The sequence below is a fragment of the Balaenoptera acutorostrata genome, chromosome 12 (genome assembly GCF_949987535.1).
Source record: "Balaenoptera acutorostrata chromosome 12, mBalAcu1.1, whole genome shotgun sequence".
Taxonomy (NCBI): domain Eukaryota; kingdom Metazoa; phylum Chordata; class Mammalia; order Artiodactyla; family Balaenopteridae; genus Balaenoptera; species Balaenoptera acutorostrata.
In genome coordinates, this window is record NC_080075.1 from 47,856,536 (window position 1) to 47,876,245 (window position 19,710).

Sequence of the window (19,710 nt, forward strand, 5' to 3'; positions counted from 1 at the left end):
GCACAGGCTCCAGACGCGCAGGCTCAGTAGTTGTGGCCCACGGGCCCAGCTGCTCCGCGGCATGTGGGATCCTCCCAGACCAGGGCTCGAACCTGTGTTCCCTGCATTGGCAGGCAGACTCTCAACCACTGCACCACCAGGGAAGCCCCGGCAGGTGGATTCTTAACCACTGTGCCACCAGGGAAGTCCCCCAACCCTTGTTTTGATACAGCTTGGAAGTCAGTGGGATGTTGGAGCTGCAGGCAGAGTGCCTGCTTCAAATCCCATCTTCGCCTTTTACTAAACTGTCAACATGTGATTTAAACATGTACCTTTGTGCCTTAGTTTCCTCATTTGTAATGTGGGGATGATGATTACTGAGAATAAGCATGTAAAGCACTTAACACAGTGCCTGGCACACACTACACATGCAATAAATTAGCAGTCATCACCAAACCACTATCATGGTCATGTCTGTGCTACCTAGGAAGACTCATCAAAGCATTTCTTTCACCATATTTCAGGAAGAAGCATGGTTCTTGGTATTGGCCAATCCCAGACAAGGAGAAAAATACTTGAGGGGCTAAAGAGTATTATATAATTTGAATATCTTTGACTCATTACTTAAAATAAATTGTTCAGTTTTTCATTTTAATACAATCAAATGGATGGATGAATCACTCTATTCTGTTTGTCATTTCAAATCTTTATAATTTTTGCTTTAACTAAATATTACATAAAGCAAATTTATGCAGAAGGCCACATTTTTACCAACCTATTTCTTCTTTTAAATAGATTTTACATACCCCAATCCATGTTTCTATCAGCATTTACTCTGTAATTATTAGGGGAAAAAGAAGAGAATAAAAATAAGCACCATTTTCCAAATTACATGACCTTAAAGAGCAAGTCCAATCATCTCGTATTTGCAGGAGATGCTTGGTTTTATTTTACTACTATCCTCTTTTTGCCTTTCCTTCTTGATACTGTTAACTATATTAGGATTTAAGCAGTTCTTTCAACATTCACTCTCTCCACCGTCATTGATTTTTTTAGAATTGTCAAAATAATTTTTCATATTAACAGGCAATATGCCTGCTCCCTGCTGGTTGAGATTCAGTTAGTCTGTTGATTTAGTCTGTTTTGTTTTTCTTCTAAACAGATTCAATTTAACCATAAAATTCCAATTTTCCTGTTAGCATCCCTTGGCTAATAATTTATCCCCTACACAGAGCTGTCTTTTTGAATTTGAATGTTTTACACTGGATGGAATCATTTCTCATATTGGTCTACTCACTATCAGTGAGACTCAAGCCCTTTGGTGGCAGTGATGATTGGCACTATACCATCCATCCACACTCATGTCCCCCTGCTTCAGCCTGATGGCAAGAACTACAGAGACATCTGCGGCCACAGACAGAGATCCTCCTATGAATCCTGGGCAAAGAGAGTCAAAAGGACCCATCTGTGTAGTAAAGCTTGTCTCCCAATAGCTGGATAAACTGATGCTTTCTAAAACTATGCTGCAGTTTACACATTTTACCTTTATAATCAACACTACTTGGCCGTACTCTAAGATTTTTGAGGGATGTTTTTTAAAGTCAGAGAAACTTCACCTGTGTGATCTCTGGTACAGGTTCAGTGTTTCACTTGTTTCCTACTAATGACTTTATCAGAGGGAAGTAAGCCCATCCTGTCAGACAAAACATTAGAGAAAAACATGGTGTGTCAGTATGTTACTCTGGTGGCCCCAGTGAAAACCACTCTGTGGCATTCATGCTCTTGTGTACTCAAGTCCTTGGCTCTGGCCTTGACTGTGTAACTTGCTTTGGCCAATGGGACATGAGTGAATGTGGTGATAGCAGAGGTTTAATAAGCACTTGCACATGGGAGCTTGTCCTCTTGGAATGCTTCATCTTGGAGCTAGACCCCTGAAGGGTGAAAGGCCAAGTGAAGAGGGGCCCTGGAGGCCATTTGGACATTCCAGTTCCAACCAAGCTGCCAACAGAATGCAACAGCATGAGTGTCCTCAGCCACACAACACAGAGCAGAAGTTCCTCTCAATGGAGCTGAGTCAACCCACAGAATCACGGAAATAATAGATTGTTGTTTAGCTACGATATTTTGGGATGGCTTGTTATACAGCAATAAACAGCAAAACGTGCTAAAAAGTTATCTTCTTAATTACACGTGGTGCTTATGCTAGGTTTCCTCTTAGGAAAGCATTACTGTATACACATTTCATTTTGATAAAGATTCAACTCAATTTATAACCAACGGAAATGTCAGAAGGATGCCTGACACCCTGCAGTGTGCTTTTGGCCTCTGAGCTATTTAAAAACATGTCACCCAGGGCAGCTCTGTCCTCACTGACATCTCTTCCAGGGAGCCTGGCTGGCTGGTGCTCCAGGCATTGCGTATCTTATTTCTGAAAATGCTGACAGATTGTTTCACAGAATATCGTCATCTGTGTCACTGAATCTTGAGCTGCCTTCATGATAGCAGATTTCTGCAGGGATTGGTCCTATCTTTTTAGATATTTATAACTGTTTATGTTGAATCCTTGAAATTGGAAAGTCAGTATCTCTGAATTATAATTAATATCTGCAAATTCTGATGAAACTTTAATAGCTCAATCAATAGTTTTAATAAAGTTTCCTTTTTCATTAAAATGTACATTTATGAAAGGTAATTATGAAACTAGAGAAACCTATAAAGGGAAAGTTTACCTATAGAAAAAGTATGAACATTAACTGTGGACTAGTTAAATAAACTCCAGTATGTCTACACAATGCAGTGCTATGTAACTATAAAAAAATGAGCAAGTCCTCTTGAGCCGATATGGAAAGAACTTCTAGACCTTGTCTGTCTTTTTCATTGGAAATATTTTTCATCTGTCTTCTGCATCTTATTTTGCTTTATTTTATTGCATTTCAGAGTGTTGGTTTTTATGTATTCATATCTAGCTTATATGCTTTGCATGGATCCCTTCCATCAGAGGCCTAATCAAGATTCCTTTTTATTTTCTTCTATTTGATATATTTAGATTCTTAAAAACTTCTTTAACTTACTTAGAATTAATTTCTGTGCAATGTTAGAAGAGGATTTGAATAGGTATTTTAAAGACATCCAAATTCCTTAATAGCATTTATTGAATAATCTTTCCTTTTCCCATTGATCATGTAACCTTCTTTATAATATTTTTGTTTCTTACACATACTAGTGTCCATTTCTGTAGTAAGTACTATGTTCCATTGATGTGCATCAGTATCATACTCTTTACATAGTTTGAGAATATCTTTTCATAAATGGCAGCCCTAGTACCCATTAGGACGATCACAATCATTTTCTTTGATGCCATCTCTTTCTTTGACGTTTATTCATTATCTATTTCAGGTAATAATTTTATCTTTCAAAAATGTTCCATGGTGTTCACTGGAAATTTGTATAAATCTATAAATTAGTTTAAGTAGAAATTGTTTCTTTAAGATGTTCTTGCCTCCAACAGGAGCACATTTCTTATATTCATTCAGTCAGGCCTTCTTGTAGCTCACCACATTTTTGTTTGTTTATTCAGTTGGTTAGTTGGTTGGTTGGTTGGTTTTCTGCTCACAGGTCACATATATTTCACATTAAAAGTATTCCTTGGTACTTTATGGGTCTTGTTTCTATTGTGAATGGGGTCTCTTTTTATTATATTTTTCTAACTGATTATTCCTTATATAGAGGAATGTTATTGATCATGCATTTACCTCGAATCTGGCCCCTTTGGTGGCTCTACTATCACACTGGGAAACGATTTCCAGTTTAGGTTTTCTGGAAATACAAGTTGCTTTGACACTTAAGTGGGCCTGGAACTCTGTTAATTCATGGAGTAAACAAAAATCATTAATGGTATCACAATGGCCAATCAACTGGTTGATTTGAATGTTTACTTTCCATCAACTACACTGTTTTGTGGACACAGCCTGTTTTAGGGATGTTAGCATGGAATCTTGTAAAACTAGAAATGTGAATGTATGCTGATGAATTACAAGTACAATAACAGTTCTTGAGTTAGATATGAGCAGGGCACCCAGCTAACTCTCACTGTGTTGACAATCGCAGGTGAGGAGAAGTGAGAATCCTAAAATGGAAAGGAAATTGAAGAAATCAGCAGAATGACTGATCAGTGGTGGGTTCAGTCTGCCCAGATGTCTGAGTCCATTCCACATTTAACTGGCTCTAACTTTGTATAGATAGGTTTGGTGCCACCTTTGTACAGACAGATTCCTAAAAGAATCGGAAAGGCATTGGCTTTATGGATATGTATCCCTTAGTGCTGCTATGGAGATACCCATTATTGCCTTCATCTTAGCCCGGAAACAAGGTCCCTCTTTGTCCTCTTCATCACAAGTCTCCTCTAGAAACACATGGAAGTGGGCTCTGGCTCCCTTCGTTTTATCCCAGGAGCCAACATGGCAACCGTGCTGCCTCTCCGGGGAGAAGCTGCCCTGCTCAGGCCCCTGACAACAAGGATGAAGAGAGATGGGAGCAGGATATTCTACTCCAAGGAACACCCGCAGGAGGGCAGGGGATAAAAACACTGAGAGGACAATTAGGAGTGGGGAGGGAAGCTGAGAAAAGCTTGGTATGGACTGATAGATGTCTTAAGGGTAAAAAAAAAAAAAGACCTGTTATAATCCACCCTCTGCACTCTGTGTATCCTCCAGCATCTAAAAGTCAGATTTTCCTTCTGATAATGGCTGTAACTTCCTGCCTTCCAACTGCTAAAGGCCTGGTTGAGGGGTTACCTAAGATGTGACTCTCCATTCTCTGGAGAAAGGTGAAGAGAAAGGGCCATAACATGTGAGTTGCCGCATTTATTTAAAGCTCCTGTTTCTGTCGAAAAGGTGAGTGAAAAGTCCAGCTGGAGCAGCAATCTGGCAGAGGATGAAAGTTCGAGGGGTGCACATGCATTAGCAGGAATATTTCCACTGAGCAATGCCAATCAAATGTTAGGAGTTTCAAAGTAACACAGCTAGTAAAGAGGTAAGAGAAATGACTTGTGCTCTGAGAAGCAGTTGGAAGACGATAGAAAAAGGTCATTTTTTTACAATCGGGAAGTAAAAGTAAAGCTGGCAATCTCTCTGACAAGATCTGTGACAAGGGACCCCTGCCCAGAAACTCAGAGTCAGGAAGCACAGTGGCATGCCACTCAGAGGAGAAGCCCCCTCAGGCTGATGTAGCTCAGTGCCTGGAAGGCCAGAGGAGACAAGCATTCAGCTTCTTTTCTTCTTTATTTGTGTGTTCTGACCCAGAGTCTCCCTCCCTTCCTTCTCTTAGACGGCTGCTCTCTTTGTGGCTCGCTCTGGTATAAAATCAGGATGAACTGTCATTCTCGGTTACCTGGGGAGAAATGAGTTCAAAGCAATCTCCTGTGCTGGTAAATGTTCTTCCTCCAAGCTCTGAACGAACTGACCTCCTGCACTTGCGGATGCACAGGTCTCATCCTTTCCGGGAAGGGCCTTGCTTGCCTTGCTCACCACTGCCCCCCAGAGCATGACACAGTGTATGACACCATTGGGGACACAATCATTATTGAATGAAGGCTCACATCAAACCGTATTTTCCACTTTGTGTCTGCTCATTCCTGAGGCTCCACAGGACTTCCCGTCCTTCAGAACACTGTTTCAGAACTGGGGTTTGATACAGAGGGAAAAGGGACTTTTCTTCTATCCTGCTTTCCTCAGATACCATTGAGTCTCTGCTGTGATCTCTGTCAACACCTAAAACAGGCTTTTTCCTGAGAAAATTGATCCAGGACTGGAGAGTCACTCGTTTTCTTACTTTGGAGGGGAGCAAGGCTGTGTCTTAAGGAACCACCTCTTTTCCTGGAAGAGTTGGCCCAGGCTACAGCTGCCAGAAGGGCCTCAACACCACCCAGGCCTTGAGACACCTCTAGCTGAGATGGAGCCGTTAGCAACTGGGTTTGGGATGGGGAGATGGATTTTATCAATTTTAGACTTTCACTTATTTGAGCTTCAACTCACAAGGGCAAGATAATTTGATTTCGAAACTTAATTCCTTCAAAACTTCATTGTCTTTGGACTTTAATATGCAAGTAGGTCTAACCTTTCAACTTCATTTCTCCCTGAGAATTTATAATGGAAAACGGATTTATATTCACACCTGGGACCTCCTTATAATGTTTGCATTTTATTTGTGGAATATCTTAATGTGATCATTTGCTCTCATCAAAGAACCTCTGACGATAGACAATGTGACTGATTTAAATGGGGGTCAGAAACAGAATGGGGAGTGAGTGTCCAGCTTTGTGAGCTCACTGTGCGGTTCTGACCCATCTCAGAGCCTTCTGCAGGCAAAACCTAAAATGCCAGCAGATTTTTTGAAGCCTGAAGCTTATACAATTTTCAGGAAGGGAGCAGTTTAAGGAAAAAAGAACATAAGTTGATGAATACAAAATCAGGTATAGGGCCCTGGTAGGGGCCTGAGCAAGTGAGGGGTCATGAAGCGTCAGCGTCCTCAGCTTTGTGATAAATCCACCTCTGCTGCCCACCAGCGGTGTGGAGGGTACCCCCCAAAACAGTGGCTAGTCCACAAAGATGGGAGCAGGACCCTCCTGATGAGTTGCTGGTCTCCCCCAAGAGAGCCACACCCCTGGCTGACCACAGGCTTAACAGTTGTTGCAAACTCACCTAAAACAATTTGCTTATTCACAACAGGCTCCTTTGATGAACATCTATGGTCTCCTCTGTAACCTCCCTACCAAGATACAATGAAAGTAATTCTTAGATTTGAGTTCTGCCACCCATGCAAATGCTAATTAGCAGGCAGGCAAGAAACAGTCCTACAACCTATTCTGGGACCTCTGTGAAGTCCCAGCTCTGTTCTGTGCATGGAAGGTTAACTAGATGCAAATGTCACAATATTCTGGTTACAGGATATAGTCAGATTCAGGCACATGAATCACCCACTAAATATTTCAGAGTGTTGGTTTTTTGTTTGCTAAGAATAAGGGTATTCTCCTACATAAGAACAGTACCAATATTAAAATCAGGAAATTTAACTTTGATACAAACCTATTATCTAATTCTCAGTCCATATTCAAATTTTGTCATTGTCTTAGTCATGTCCTTCGTAGCTTTTTTGCCTCGGTCCAGGATCCACTCCAGGATCACACACTGCATTTAGTCAACAACACATTGCCTGCTTTTTTAACCTGGAACAGTTCCTCAGTCATTTTTTGCCTTTCTTGACCTTGACATTTTGAAGAGAAAAGACCAATTCGTTTATAGAATGTTCCTCATTTTGGCTTTGTCTGATGTTTCATGATTAGATTAAGGTTATGCATTTTTGGTAGGAATGCTACAGAAGTGATGCTGTGTCCTCAGCGCACCATATCAGGAGGCACATGATAATGGCTTGCTCCATTACTGGGTGATGTTAATTTTGATGACTTAGTTGAGATGGGCACGCCAAGATTCCTCACTATAAAGTTACTGCTTCCCCCCTTCATATTTAATAAACAATATCCAGGAAGACATTGTGAGCCTACATAAATATATGGTTCATCATGAAACTCACCCACTATTTTGGGCAACATTGGTGAGTTTCTAATTCCATCGTTTCTTTTATTTTTATTGTTGAATTTCTATTATGAGAAAGAATATTTATTTATTTATTTATTTATTCCAGTATGAACTCACAGAATGTTATTCAATGGGTGGTTATCCATTATCACTAAAATTTTAAACCCTGTTTAGGTAAGAGTGGGAATGTCTGTAATTTCCAACCCACATCTTGTATACCTCTCATTTTACTGATGACATCCATTTGTCTAAGTAACAGAGCCTCTATTGCTAGTCCAAGATAAAGATAGCTGAAGCGTTTTTAGCAGCTTAATGACCCTTGCAGTATATATTCCTGAATTAGGAAAACTGAATACAGAGTATAGATTAAAGCAAACATGCATACTTAGACCGCAGTGCCTATGCTAAAGAATTTAAAGTAAATTATAGAGTACATAACAGTAATTAAACCTGAGAAGTCAACAGAATGAAAAGTTGGGTAATGCTAAGAGGAAATGCACCCACCTCCTCTTGGAGCTAAATTAGTATGGTTTTTTGCTCTTTGTCTGAATTCAAGCTCGGCTCAGCTCAGCCCCTCCATCTTTTGCTCTTGGAAATCTTCCTTGCCTGCTTGGAGCTCAGATTTCCTGCTCTTGACCAAGCTGTAGGCTTAACAGCAAATGTCCTGCCCTCACTGGAGGAGGCCTGAGATGGTCCAGCACCTCTGTAACTGGGCAGGTATGTCTGTCTAATGCTCAGATTCAATTCAAAAAAGCTCATTTGCCCTAAGAAAGTCACTTCCTCCAACCTAGACTTGACGCAGTAATAAAGTTGATATTTTGGCCAAAGAATACCTCATCTTATTTCTCAGTTGGCTTGGACCATGGCTGGGAAGAGGCAAAATTTATCAGAGCCCTCAACCTTCCAAGGTCCACCCCTTCCATTTCTACTTCAAGGCAGTTAAACAGTCTCTCCTCACTGACAACTCTCTCTCAGCCTTCAACATACTGAAATGTCTTCAGATGAAGAGAAACACCTCAAAGACCACCTTATCTTCTTCACTAAATGCTAGTGCTCTGCAGGATCCATGTCTGTGTCTCATTTCTCATTCTCACCTCCTCCCAAGTTGATTTTCCATCCAGTAGCCAGAATTATGCTGTGAAATAAAACCAGATACTCTTCTCTGCTCAGAACCCTCCACGACTCCCCATCACTCTCAGAGTAAAAGCCAAAGTCCTTACCATGGCCTACTGAAATACAAACATGGTTTAGATTACAAAATGGGTGGGTTAGACTAATTGCATCTTGCCTATGGTCTAGTCCCTTGCTACCTCTCTAACCTCTTCCTCCTACCCTTCCCTTGCTCACCTATCTCCAGCCATTCTGGCCTTGTTTTGTTGCTCTAACAAACCAGGCACATTTTGTCCTCAAAATCTCTGCCCTGGCTGTTCCCTCTTTCTGGAACAATTTTTCCTCATTTAGCTGTATGACTCATTCCCTTACCTTCTTTGATATTTACCCAAATGTCATCTTCTCAGTAAGGCCATCGCTGGACCCCCTACCTAAACTGCAACCCACTCCACACCTCCACCAAATACATGCACCTCTTTAATCTCTCGTCAGCACTTAAGAGCACCTAATATTATACATCGTATTGTTAATTGTCTGGGTGTCACCATTAAAATTTAAGATCTCTTGGGACAGGGCATACAACAGAAGAAAGAATTTGAAAGCTGGAATACAGAGAGATTATGTAGAATGCCACTGTTATGGACTAAATATGCCCCCCTGCCCCCACCAATTCATATGTTGAAGCCCTAGCCCCCAGTGTGGCTGTATTTGGAGATGAGGCCTCTAAGTAAGTAATTAAAGGTGGGGTCCTGATCCAACGGGATTAGTGTCCTTATTTATAAGAAGACACACGGGAGAGTTCCCCTCCCAACTGCTTCTCTCTGTGTACACTGACAGGTCACGCGAACACACAGAGAGATGGGGGCTATCTACAGGCTAGGAAGAGAGTCCTCACCAGAAACTGAATCTGCCAGCACCTTGATCTGACTTCTAGCCTCCAAAACTATGAGAAATATACTTCTATTGTTTACTCCACCAAGTCTGTGGTATTTTGTTATGGCAGCCTGAGCAGACTAATATAGCCACGTAGAGAGATTTTGTTTTAAAGACACAATAAAATGGTAGAAATAAATCTAATATGTGAGTAGTTACATAAATATAAAGGATTAAAAAACAGAGATCACCAGACTAAATTTTTAAGAATCCAGGTAAATGTTACAGGAGACATGCCTAAAACATAAAATAATAGAAAGACTAGGTTGGGGGGAGGGTCAGGGAAGAATGGAAAAATAAACGTTAGCCAAATGAAATTTCTTTACTAACTGAATGAAATAATATCAGACAAAATAAAATTTAAGGCAAAATCATTACTAGACAGAAAGAAGGTAACTACATAAAATTTCTAAACTTCGATTCATCAGGAAGATAATAAAAATTCTAAACTTGTATAGACTTAATAATGAAGCTTGAAACAACATAAAGCAATATTGATAGAATAATCCCCAACTCAATTTGTGAAGCTCTCATAACCTTGACACCACAAACATGAAGCAACAGTATAAGAAAGGAAAATGATGCCAGGCTCACTCATGAACGTGACTGTAAAAATCCTAAAACTAATTTAGTAACCAAATATAGCTATGTAAAAACAAACAAAATAATACATCATGACTAGTTTATCTTAGTAATGAAAGTTGGGCTAGATAATATCACTATCGTAATTCATTTTCCAACAAATTAAAGGAGAAAAAACACACATGATTACATCAATAGACAGCTCTGCCACTAACACCTGCAGGGCTTGGGGCACAAGTACAGATGGAAGCCACATATCATGAAAATGATTTTTAAAAGTTATAAATCAGGGCTTCCCTGGTGGCGCAGTGGTTGAGAGTCTGCCTGCCAATGCAGGAGACACGGGTTTGAGCCCTGGTCTGGGAAGGTCCCACATGCCACGGAGCAACTAGGCCCGTGAGCCACAATTACTGAGCCTGCGTGTCTGGAGCCTGTGCTCCGCAGCAAGAGAGGCCGCGGTAGTGAGAGGCCCGCGCACCGCGATGAAGAGTGGCCCCCGCTTGCCGCAACTAGAGAAAGCCCTCGCACAAAAACGAAGACCCAACACAGCCAAAAATAAATAAATAAATAAATAAAATTAAAAAAAAAAAAGTTATAAATCAGTCTAGGAAACTGATAGATAAAATATGCTTTATCCTCCTATCTTGATAAATATACCTCCATAAGGACAAAATCAAAAATATAAACTGAGATAAATGTGTAAAAAGTGAAAAAGTAAAATTATTTTTATTATATTTTCTAAGAGAGCTATTTTATTTATACCCAGGACAAAAGTGTAATGTATGCTTGTGAAGACAAATTTGCAAATAAGTTTAACAGGCCTCAGGTTCTACCCCCAAATTTCCACCATATTGTGGACTATCTGTGGGTTAGATGTTATTGATTAAACATGAAATTAAGGACTAATCAAACAGTCTTTGAGGTTCCACATGTGTGCTGACCTAGCAGACACACTTTTTCATCGTTCTGCTGAATAATGCCCCCCACAAAGATATCCACATCCTAATCCCAGAACCTAGGAATATGTTAGATTCATTACACGACAGAGAGGAATTAAGGTTGCTAATGAACTGACCTTAAAACAGGGAGATTATCCTGGATTATGCAGGTGGGTGCAATGTCATCACAGGGGTCCTTAAAAATGGAAGAGAGATGTAGATGTTCAGACGGTGTCGTGAGAAGGATTTGCGTCCACTGTTGCTGGCTTTGAAGATGGAGGAAGGGGTCACAAGTCAAGGAATTCAGCTCCCCTAGAAGCTGGAAAAGGCAAGGAAACAAATTCTTCCCTAGAGCCTTCAGAAAGTCAGCCCTGCTGACACCTTGATCTCAGCCCACTGACACTTGTGTCCAACTTCTAACTTACAGAACTCTAAGAGAATAAGATTGTACTGTTTTCAGTCTCAAGTTTATGGTAACTTGGTAAGGCAGCAAAGGGAAACTCATGCTGCCACTCAGTTTTTTAACCCCATTCCTACATTGTTGGAGTCCATCACCTCTTGAGGCAGAACCCTCCCTAATAGAAAATTAGAATGCCTTTTCCTGATCTCCCTTGCAGTGAGTGAGGGCACGGGGCCATGGCCTCATGTCTACCAAATATATGCACCTGCATGGCTGTAAAAACTGTAAGCCTGGTGCCCTGGCCCTCCTGGAGATGCTGGGAGCCTTAATAAGTTCCTTTTCTGCCTAATTAGCCAGAGTTGGTGTTTGTGGATTGTGACTCAGAAGCCTCAGTGAACCAGGTATGAACAGATAATTTACTCAAAAGGAAAAAGAAATTGTCATATTCAGGAGAGGAAGTTTACCCTAGCTGGTAGTCAAAGAAACTCAAAGCAAGCTCGAGATGCTGTATTATAATTACTAAAAATAAAAACAATCGTTTTTGTGGCAAGAAGGTTACTTCTGTTTACAGCTAGTAAATAAACAGATGAATTGTTTGGAAAGCAGTAATAGGAAAATGAAGTAAAATCTGTAAACATGTTCTTAGATTTTGACCTACCAATACCCAATAAAATGTGGCAAAGTGTGTGGTAAGATGAAACAATTATTTGTGTATTTGTGAGAGAGACTACTGATGCAGGCTTAAAATGTGTTGGGTTGGGAATGATAAAATTTGCATTAGGACCCCAGAAGATTTTAGGGAGCAAGAGATAAAGACCCAATCTCAGTTTCCCGAAATGTAAAGTTCCTGAAGCTGTCAGGTGACCAAGGTCAAGACCCAGAGCTGGAAAGGGCAGTGAATCCCCAGAGAGAACATCTCCACAAAGGTGGAGCTGACCAAGCTCTGACTTCGTTCTTCCCAGCGGCAGTTCTCTGGGGGCATGAACTCCCTCCAGGGAGGGCCATTTCACAGGCCATACTCCCCTTTGATCACCTGCCTGGGCACACATCTCGTAAGCCTGTCTCTAGACCCTGCCCAGCCGTCATCACTGAGGGAGCCAGGAACCCAGCACCCAGCCGGCCCTCAGGCTTTTTCATTTAAACTGGAGAGAATCATTTGTATGGGATCAATAGGAATACATGTTGTAGCAAATAGCAAACAGGTGAATTCCCAGCTCACAACAAGTGCCCCTATTTGAGAAGAGCCCCACCACAGAGGTGGACCTGAAGTCATGATGCGCGATGTCCTTGCAACTTAACCCTGACCTCTGGCCACCACCTAGGAGTAGACAACTGACCTAAGCTGTACCAACTTTTGACACTTGAAGGGAGAGACTGAAGCTGGTTGAAGCTGTTACCTTAATGCCAGTGTCCATATACTCCCGCTGCCGAGGCCTCCGCAGACCGATACCCATGGAGACCGCTGCCGCCATTTGGCCTCGGACTTCACGTCCTGCGTCCGGCCAGTGGGCAGCCGTGGCGAGGGCTCTGGAGCGCTGCAGGACACAGCCCTTGGCCTGTCCCTGGGGCCCCCGGCTCACCTGCCAGCCTCGAGGCCGGAGGGCCTGGAAGGCCTGGAGGGCCCCGAGGGCCCCGGGGAGAAGGCCGAGACCCGCCTCCTCCCCCCCCCCCCCCCACCCCGCGCTCTCTGCCGCGAGGACCGCTGGGAGCTGAGCGTAGGCGGAGCTGCAGCCCTCAGGGTCTCGCGCTAATGGCTGTGCGTCTGCCCCACCCCTGTTACACAACCAGTGGTTCTGGCGCATTCAGATCCAGCTTGTGCTCCTCGTTTCTCAGCAAAGACCCTCTCCCTTTCCTCTGGGGTACGTTCACACTCGCACACCCACTTCCACAGAGCCCGGGCTGGCCGTGCAGGATGCCAGCGAGATCCGGGCCGACACCCTTTCTAGAAGCTGAAGGTAACACAGCTGAATGGGGGGTGAGGCAGGGGGCCGGGGCGGTCACGGCGTCAGCTAGAACTTGTCAGAGCTTCAGGACACTCGGAGGCGCTGTGGGCTTGCTTCTCCTAGCTCGGGCGGGGCTCACTGTCTAATGTTCCCTGCAGTGACAGTTCTGGCCTCAGCTGTAACAACACCCCCGTAACAAGCGTCTGCTTCACAGGGTCACTGTGAGGTTAGCTGAATTAGCACGTGTGAAATGCTGAGGTGGCACCTGATGCATACAGTAAGAGCTCAGCAAGCTGGCCACCAGTCACAGCTGGGGCAGAAATAGCACTCCTCTTGGTTGGGCCCCAAGAGCTATGACGACAGCCCTGGGTGGAACGCGGGCCCTCCACTTCTCCCGGCTCACATCCCAAAGATCTGAGACACGAGGGGAGGCATGTGATGATGTTCCCACAGCCAGGCTGCTCCCCTCAGAAGCAGCTGTGATAGAGAAATGACGGAAATGCCAAGTGTCACAATTAAAAAGATAATGTGCAGACAGGTTCATCTCTGCAAACTGTTCTGCTATGGAATTTAAATCCTCCCCCTCCTAACTGAGGAATGCCAAGGATTCTGCCTCCCCTTCTCTTCCAAAGACCAGTGCAGCCTCGTCCACCCAGACCTCTGACCCAAGCGAATGGCTTCCCCTGAACCCTGCCTCAGCACCCCAGCCCGGTCCCATGGGACACCCTTGGCCTTTTGAGTCATTCATATTCTGGGTACTTCTACCTCCTGTCAGTGATGAGAGATTTTGTAAGAAATACGGTGCTGAGTGGCAAGGGAGCAGCTCCCTCATGGTGTAGGGCCCCCAGGGACAGCGTGCAGACCCTCACAGATTGTCTTTCGACCAAATGAGATTCCAACCACCAACTCAGGCACTCGGCACTCCCCAGAGAAACAGATAATTAGCACCTTCAGAGGTGAGGGCTTTACTTCAAAAGAAAAAAAAATCCAATTCTTTAGCCAAGCATTTGGTTAATGCATAAATTTACAGCATCCCAACATCAGCTCCTTTCCCTGCTGAGCTGTGCCAATGTCTGAAGTAACCCCCCACTGACTGCTGGAGAAGGGAGCCCTGCAGATGCGAGCAAGCAGGACTAGACCCTTAGGGCCTCTTCTGACTCATTAACCGGCATCTGTTCTCTGAAGCCAGGTGCATCCCAAACAAGCACCTTGGAGGGAAAGCCCAGGGCCCACCGTGCAGTCAGGGGGCAAGCTTGGATACATTAGCAGGTGTTTTAAGTGCAGGGAGCTGCAGGCCTCATTCCAAGTGGTTTCTTCTAGAACCATTGTTCCTCCTTTTTTAAAAGAAAAAGTAGCTTTCAGAGAAGCTCCCCCTTTCCCCAAACCCCACCCCTCTTTGGGGGCCAGCACTCTCATGGTGAGATATGCAACATTTGAGGAACCAGGAAGAAAGTGGGGGCTTTAGCACCCCGACACTCACACATAATCTCCATCAACCTCCTCCACCCCCTCATCCGAGCCACCCCTTGAGGCTGTTATTCATTGATGTGGCTTTCTCAATCTTACGTCGTAATGGACAATGGGGGCCCATCCCACCCACGTCCACTGTAATGGCCGGTGGTTTGGGTACCAGGAAGGCACCCTGGGTGCCTGAGGGATACCTCTTGCAGTAGGTGTGGTTCAGGGACGGTGCAAAACCTAAATGAATCCTTTCAGAGTGAAACTCAGGGCTTTGTTCTATGTTTGGGGGAAGAGGAGCCCTCTCGCTCCTCCTAGATGTGAACAAGGACATGGCCTCGGAGGTGCTGGCAGTCCCCATCCCCGGGAGGGAAGCCAGGCTGAGGCCAAAACTGACCCATGGAGGAGGGTGGGGTTGACAGAATACAGAGATATCACCTGCAGTCCTGAGAAGATGGAGAATTTCTGGAGCAAATCAACCCATGGACTGGCTCTACCCCAGGATGTTTTAGTTGTATGAGCTGACAGAAAGTCTGTTATTCACTGCGCTGGGATGTGGAGTTCTTGTTATTGAACTGGGAAGCACTCTAATAAAATCATCTTTGGAAAAAAAAACCACAGAGAGCCTCCTCCTGGCAGTGAGAGCAGACTCATTTCTTCAACCCCCTTGTAAAGAAAAGATGACTCAGCCTCTGATAAAGCCCATGGTATGGAGTATAGCATACTGAAGCTCCCCTAGAGCTGGCACTTAGTAGGCGCTTTGCCAAGGTGATGAGGGAATATTCGTCACTTGGCTGCACAGTAACCGGTCTGGGCTCAGAGCCCACGCTCTTCCCCAGAAGAGCAAAGGCCAGGCAAGCCAGATACAGCACTCAGATCAGGTACCCAGGAAAGCCCAGGGGAGAGATGTGACAGACACATGGAACAGATGGCAGCGGGAAAGGGCCCGCCAGCACACCAGCAAACACGGCGGCAGACACACGCTCTTCGAGGCCTTTTTAGCTGCAGCCCTGGCACCTGTCCCTAGGATGGCGGCCCTGGGTGGGAGATTAAAACCTTGAGAGATTGTCTCCCTCACAAAACCAAAGCTTGAGGAACAGGAACGCTGGAAATCATCCTCTGTGACAGGGAAACTCAAATGGTGACTGAATGGAGCAGATCCTCCAGGGAGAGGGCTGTGAGCCAAGGCTTCCTCAGCTCCGTGGAGGAAGGCCCAGGCTCCGGAAGGCAGGAGGCCCCACCCCTGGAGGAAGTCCCTGTGGGCTTAGGGAAGAGAAAATTCCCTTTCCCTTTAAAGCAGCAGTTCCAGGAAACTCCACTAATGTTCCGCCTCCTCCATTCCCACTCCCAGACACAGTGGGTCCCCAGAGTGTGATAAACATTGGAAGGCACAAGTGGAAACTTGTGCTGGGGCCCGGATGTGGAGCCCTGCGGGAGAGCTGTGTGTGGGGAGCAGGGCAGGGGGCGAGGCAGGGGGGAACCCTGCCGTGTCCCTGCCCCTCCAGCAATTATGTGAGTTGGAAGTGAACACTGACAACCAGGGCAGCTCAGGCAACAAACCCCACGTTTGGGGATTAGAAACTGGGGTGTTTCTGAGGACACTGGTCTTCCAAGCTCCTCTGCAGAGGAAAGAGACAAATGAGGTGCTACCTCGGAAAAATCTGAATTCTACAAATAATTCTACCCACTGTCACCAACCCCCTAAATCACCCCAGTTCATGTGAGTCTTGGGTCGGTGGCACAGCCTCAGCTTGAGTGAAAATTCCCTGAACGGCATAGGAGAGAAGCATCAGTTTCTCACATGTCTTGACTCCTAATTTAAAGTAATGGGAGAGAGTAGGTCCCTCCAATTCCACTTCCTGAATCCCTCCTTTTAGAAGGAGGGCCTTTTACAAAAACATACAGAGCTCCAAACAGGATATAACATTCTTTCTCAAAGTCAGGCCAACTGGGAATTTCTTTCTTTTTTTTTAACAAGTTGAAAAACTTATTTTTCTAGAGTGGCCTGCATTCTTTAACCTTTGAAAAACTTTGAAGCTCACATTTATTTCTCCCTTGGAAAGTCTTTACTCAGTTCTGAAAGTAACAGAAGAGCACTTCACATTAAGCGCTTGACCTAGCAAACTGGCCAAAAATAAGGAAGGTTGCTGGGGGGAGGTGGGGCATGGAAAGTTAGAGAAACTAATTAAAAAACTTACATATATACATAAACCACACCAAGGTAAGGAGCTTCAGACAGCCAAAATGACTAGGGAACACCCACATATGGATGGGGGGGTGAGCATTAAATATAACAATTATTTGTAGAACTAAGACTACAGGGGGTTCAGAGGGAGAGAGCAGAACTACTTGCTCAGACATTTTAGATACAATAAAACGACCTAGAAGTGGGGTAAAGGGGAGAACAGAGAGACCACATACAAAATGTTTTTAAAAATTGTTCTCAGCACTCCTGGGCAAAAATTTTTATCCCAGAGAAATGAAGGTGTATGCTCACACAAAAACCCACACATCAATGTTTACAGCAGCTCTATTTGTAACAGCCCAAAACTAGAAATTATCCAGATGTCCTTCAGTAAGTGAATGATTAAGCAAATGGTGGTATATCCACCCCATTTAATAGCACTCAGCAATAAAAAAAGGTATGGATACATACAATACACACAATAACCTGGATAAATCTCCAGAGAAGTATGCCGAGTGAAAAAAGGCCAATCCTAAACGATTACATCCTGGGTGATTCCATTTATACATCATTCTTGAAATGACAATGGAAAACAGACTGGGGTTTGGCAGAGGTTGAAGGCAGTGGGGCTGGAAAGCAGGTGTGGCTATATAAAAGGGCAGCAGGAAGGATCTTTGTGGTGATGGACATGTTCTGTATCTTGAGTATATCAAATATTCTGGATGTGATACTGTGCTACAGTTTTGCAAGATGACACCACTGGGGGAAACTGGGTAAACGGTACCGAATTACTTCTTACAACCCCATGTGAATCTACAATGGTCACAAAATATAAAAGTTTAATTAAAAAAATAAAAACTGTTCTCAGCAATTATATTGGTGGTAGTATTATTGGTATTCTGAGTTGATGCATGTAATTGGGGATAAAGCACATGAGTAATTATAGGATATTCTAATTCTATGGCTCCTGTATCCTTGAAAGCCATGATCCTGAGTGAAAATGCTTAGTACACAATACAGGAAAAACCTCTACAATCCTGAATTCGAGTTATTTTTTCTTAGCTCTATCTACTGATATGCCTAGAAAACAAGGACCAACCCAGGAGCAACGAGCATTGCTAGCACACAAATTACGGTTTTCAAAATACCATTTTACACTAAAAGAAACCAGGTTTTCTTAAGAGGAATCTCTGATTGCAGGTCCGGGGGCAAGACACGTACTGGATGAGCCTGGGACAGTGTGTCATGCCAGATAAGGAGGAAGGGGATATCAAAAGGACTCAGAAGCCAACTTGACGGGACTTCCACCAGCCAAAGATGGGACATCTTTAAATTTCAAAAAGGGTAATTTCATCAATGGTCAGTGTTGGGAAGTGGGAAGTGAATGATTTCACCATGATTCTCAATGGTGAGAAAAGTCCTGAGCTTTGGTGGATAGAAGTCTTACTTTTTTTCTTTAATTTATGCTTTTTTGGGTTATGATCATGCTTAGAAAGACCAGCTTAAATCATGGTAAAGACTCAGGCATTTACCCTGTCTTTCCTATATGAATTCTACCACTAGATGAAATATTCAAATATTCCAACTAATAAATGAAGAGAATGTATCCAGAGGGAAATATCATAGCTGCCCCCCACCCCATACACTACTAACCCTAAAAGTGCCAAAAAGTTGGTGAGAAGATAGCCATGTGTCCAGTGCTCAGCCTGATATACTCTATTTCATTGACTGAAGACCTGTAGGTTGTACAAAGAATCATCACTCTAAGTACCGCCAAGAAAACACAACGCTGAGGCTTGGGAACTGAAGATGCATTCCAACTTCAGAGACGTTCAAATGTGACAAAAGCGGCCTTTCATCAATCAAGAATGCCTCCTTCATGTCCTGAAAGTCTTAATTTACTGCTTCTCAATTCTCAGATGTATACACAGAAAGACCAGTTTTATTACCCATCCTGCACCACTAAAAATTCAGGTAAAATAGTACATTATAGCAACAAAAATAAATGTGCACAATTCTCAAAATGTTAAGCAGTGCATGATTTTTACAAAAATCCATTATTTACCGTGACAGGATTGAAGATCACGATCTTATATGGCCTGTAACTTCCCCCTGTGAACATGTCTTCATTCAGATTTTCTAATCACATGTGCTGACATCAGCTCCTGATGACCCACAGAAGCCATTCTTCTGCAGCTGCTTCTTCTCCTGCCGCCCATCACCTTCCACTTTCAGGCCTCAGGCATCCTCAGCAAGGGCAGTGAGGAGGGCATGTACCACCAAAACCAGGTATCGGGGGTCTGCAAGCCTCTGGAATTACATGCAGAATGTTCCATCCACATCTACTTTCTGTGGAAATCTGGGATTGCTGGTTAGTTTCCTTTTGAGTGTGGCCTGCCTGCCACCTGCCTGGCTTTGTCAGGTAGGCTGTAATCAATCATGATGATTATTATTTTTTTTAACATCTTTATTGGAGTATAATTGCTTTACAATGGTGTGTTAGTTTCTGCTTTATAACAAACTGAATCAGCTACACGTATACATATATCCCCATATCCCCTCCCTCTTGCATCTCCCTTCCACCCTCTCT

General features: G+C 43.6%; 1 protein-coding gene across 1 annotated transcript in view; it reads right to left on the reverse strand.

The window, feature by feature from the left end:
* Positions 1 to 13,144, reverse strand: part of EML6 (EMAP like 6) — a 364,638-nt gene extending 351,494 nt beyond the window's left edge. Inside the window, exons 1-2 of the mRNA XM_057558732.1 lie at positions 12,932 to 13,144; positions 11,272 to 11,453 (exon numbers count right to left, since the gene is read on the reverse strand). Of these exons, the coding sequence (XP_057414715.1) occupies positions 11,272 to 11,453; positions 12,932 to 13,006 (257 nt within the window). The 5' untranslated portion in view covers positions 13,007 to 13,144. The remainder of the gene's footprint in view (positions 1 to 11,271; positions 11,454 to 12,931) is intronic.
* Positions 13,145 to 19,710: the final 6,566 nt, after the last annotated feature.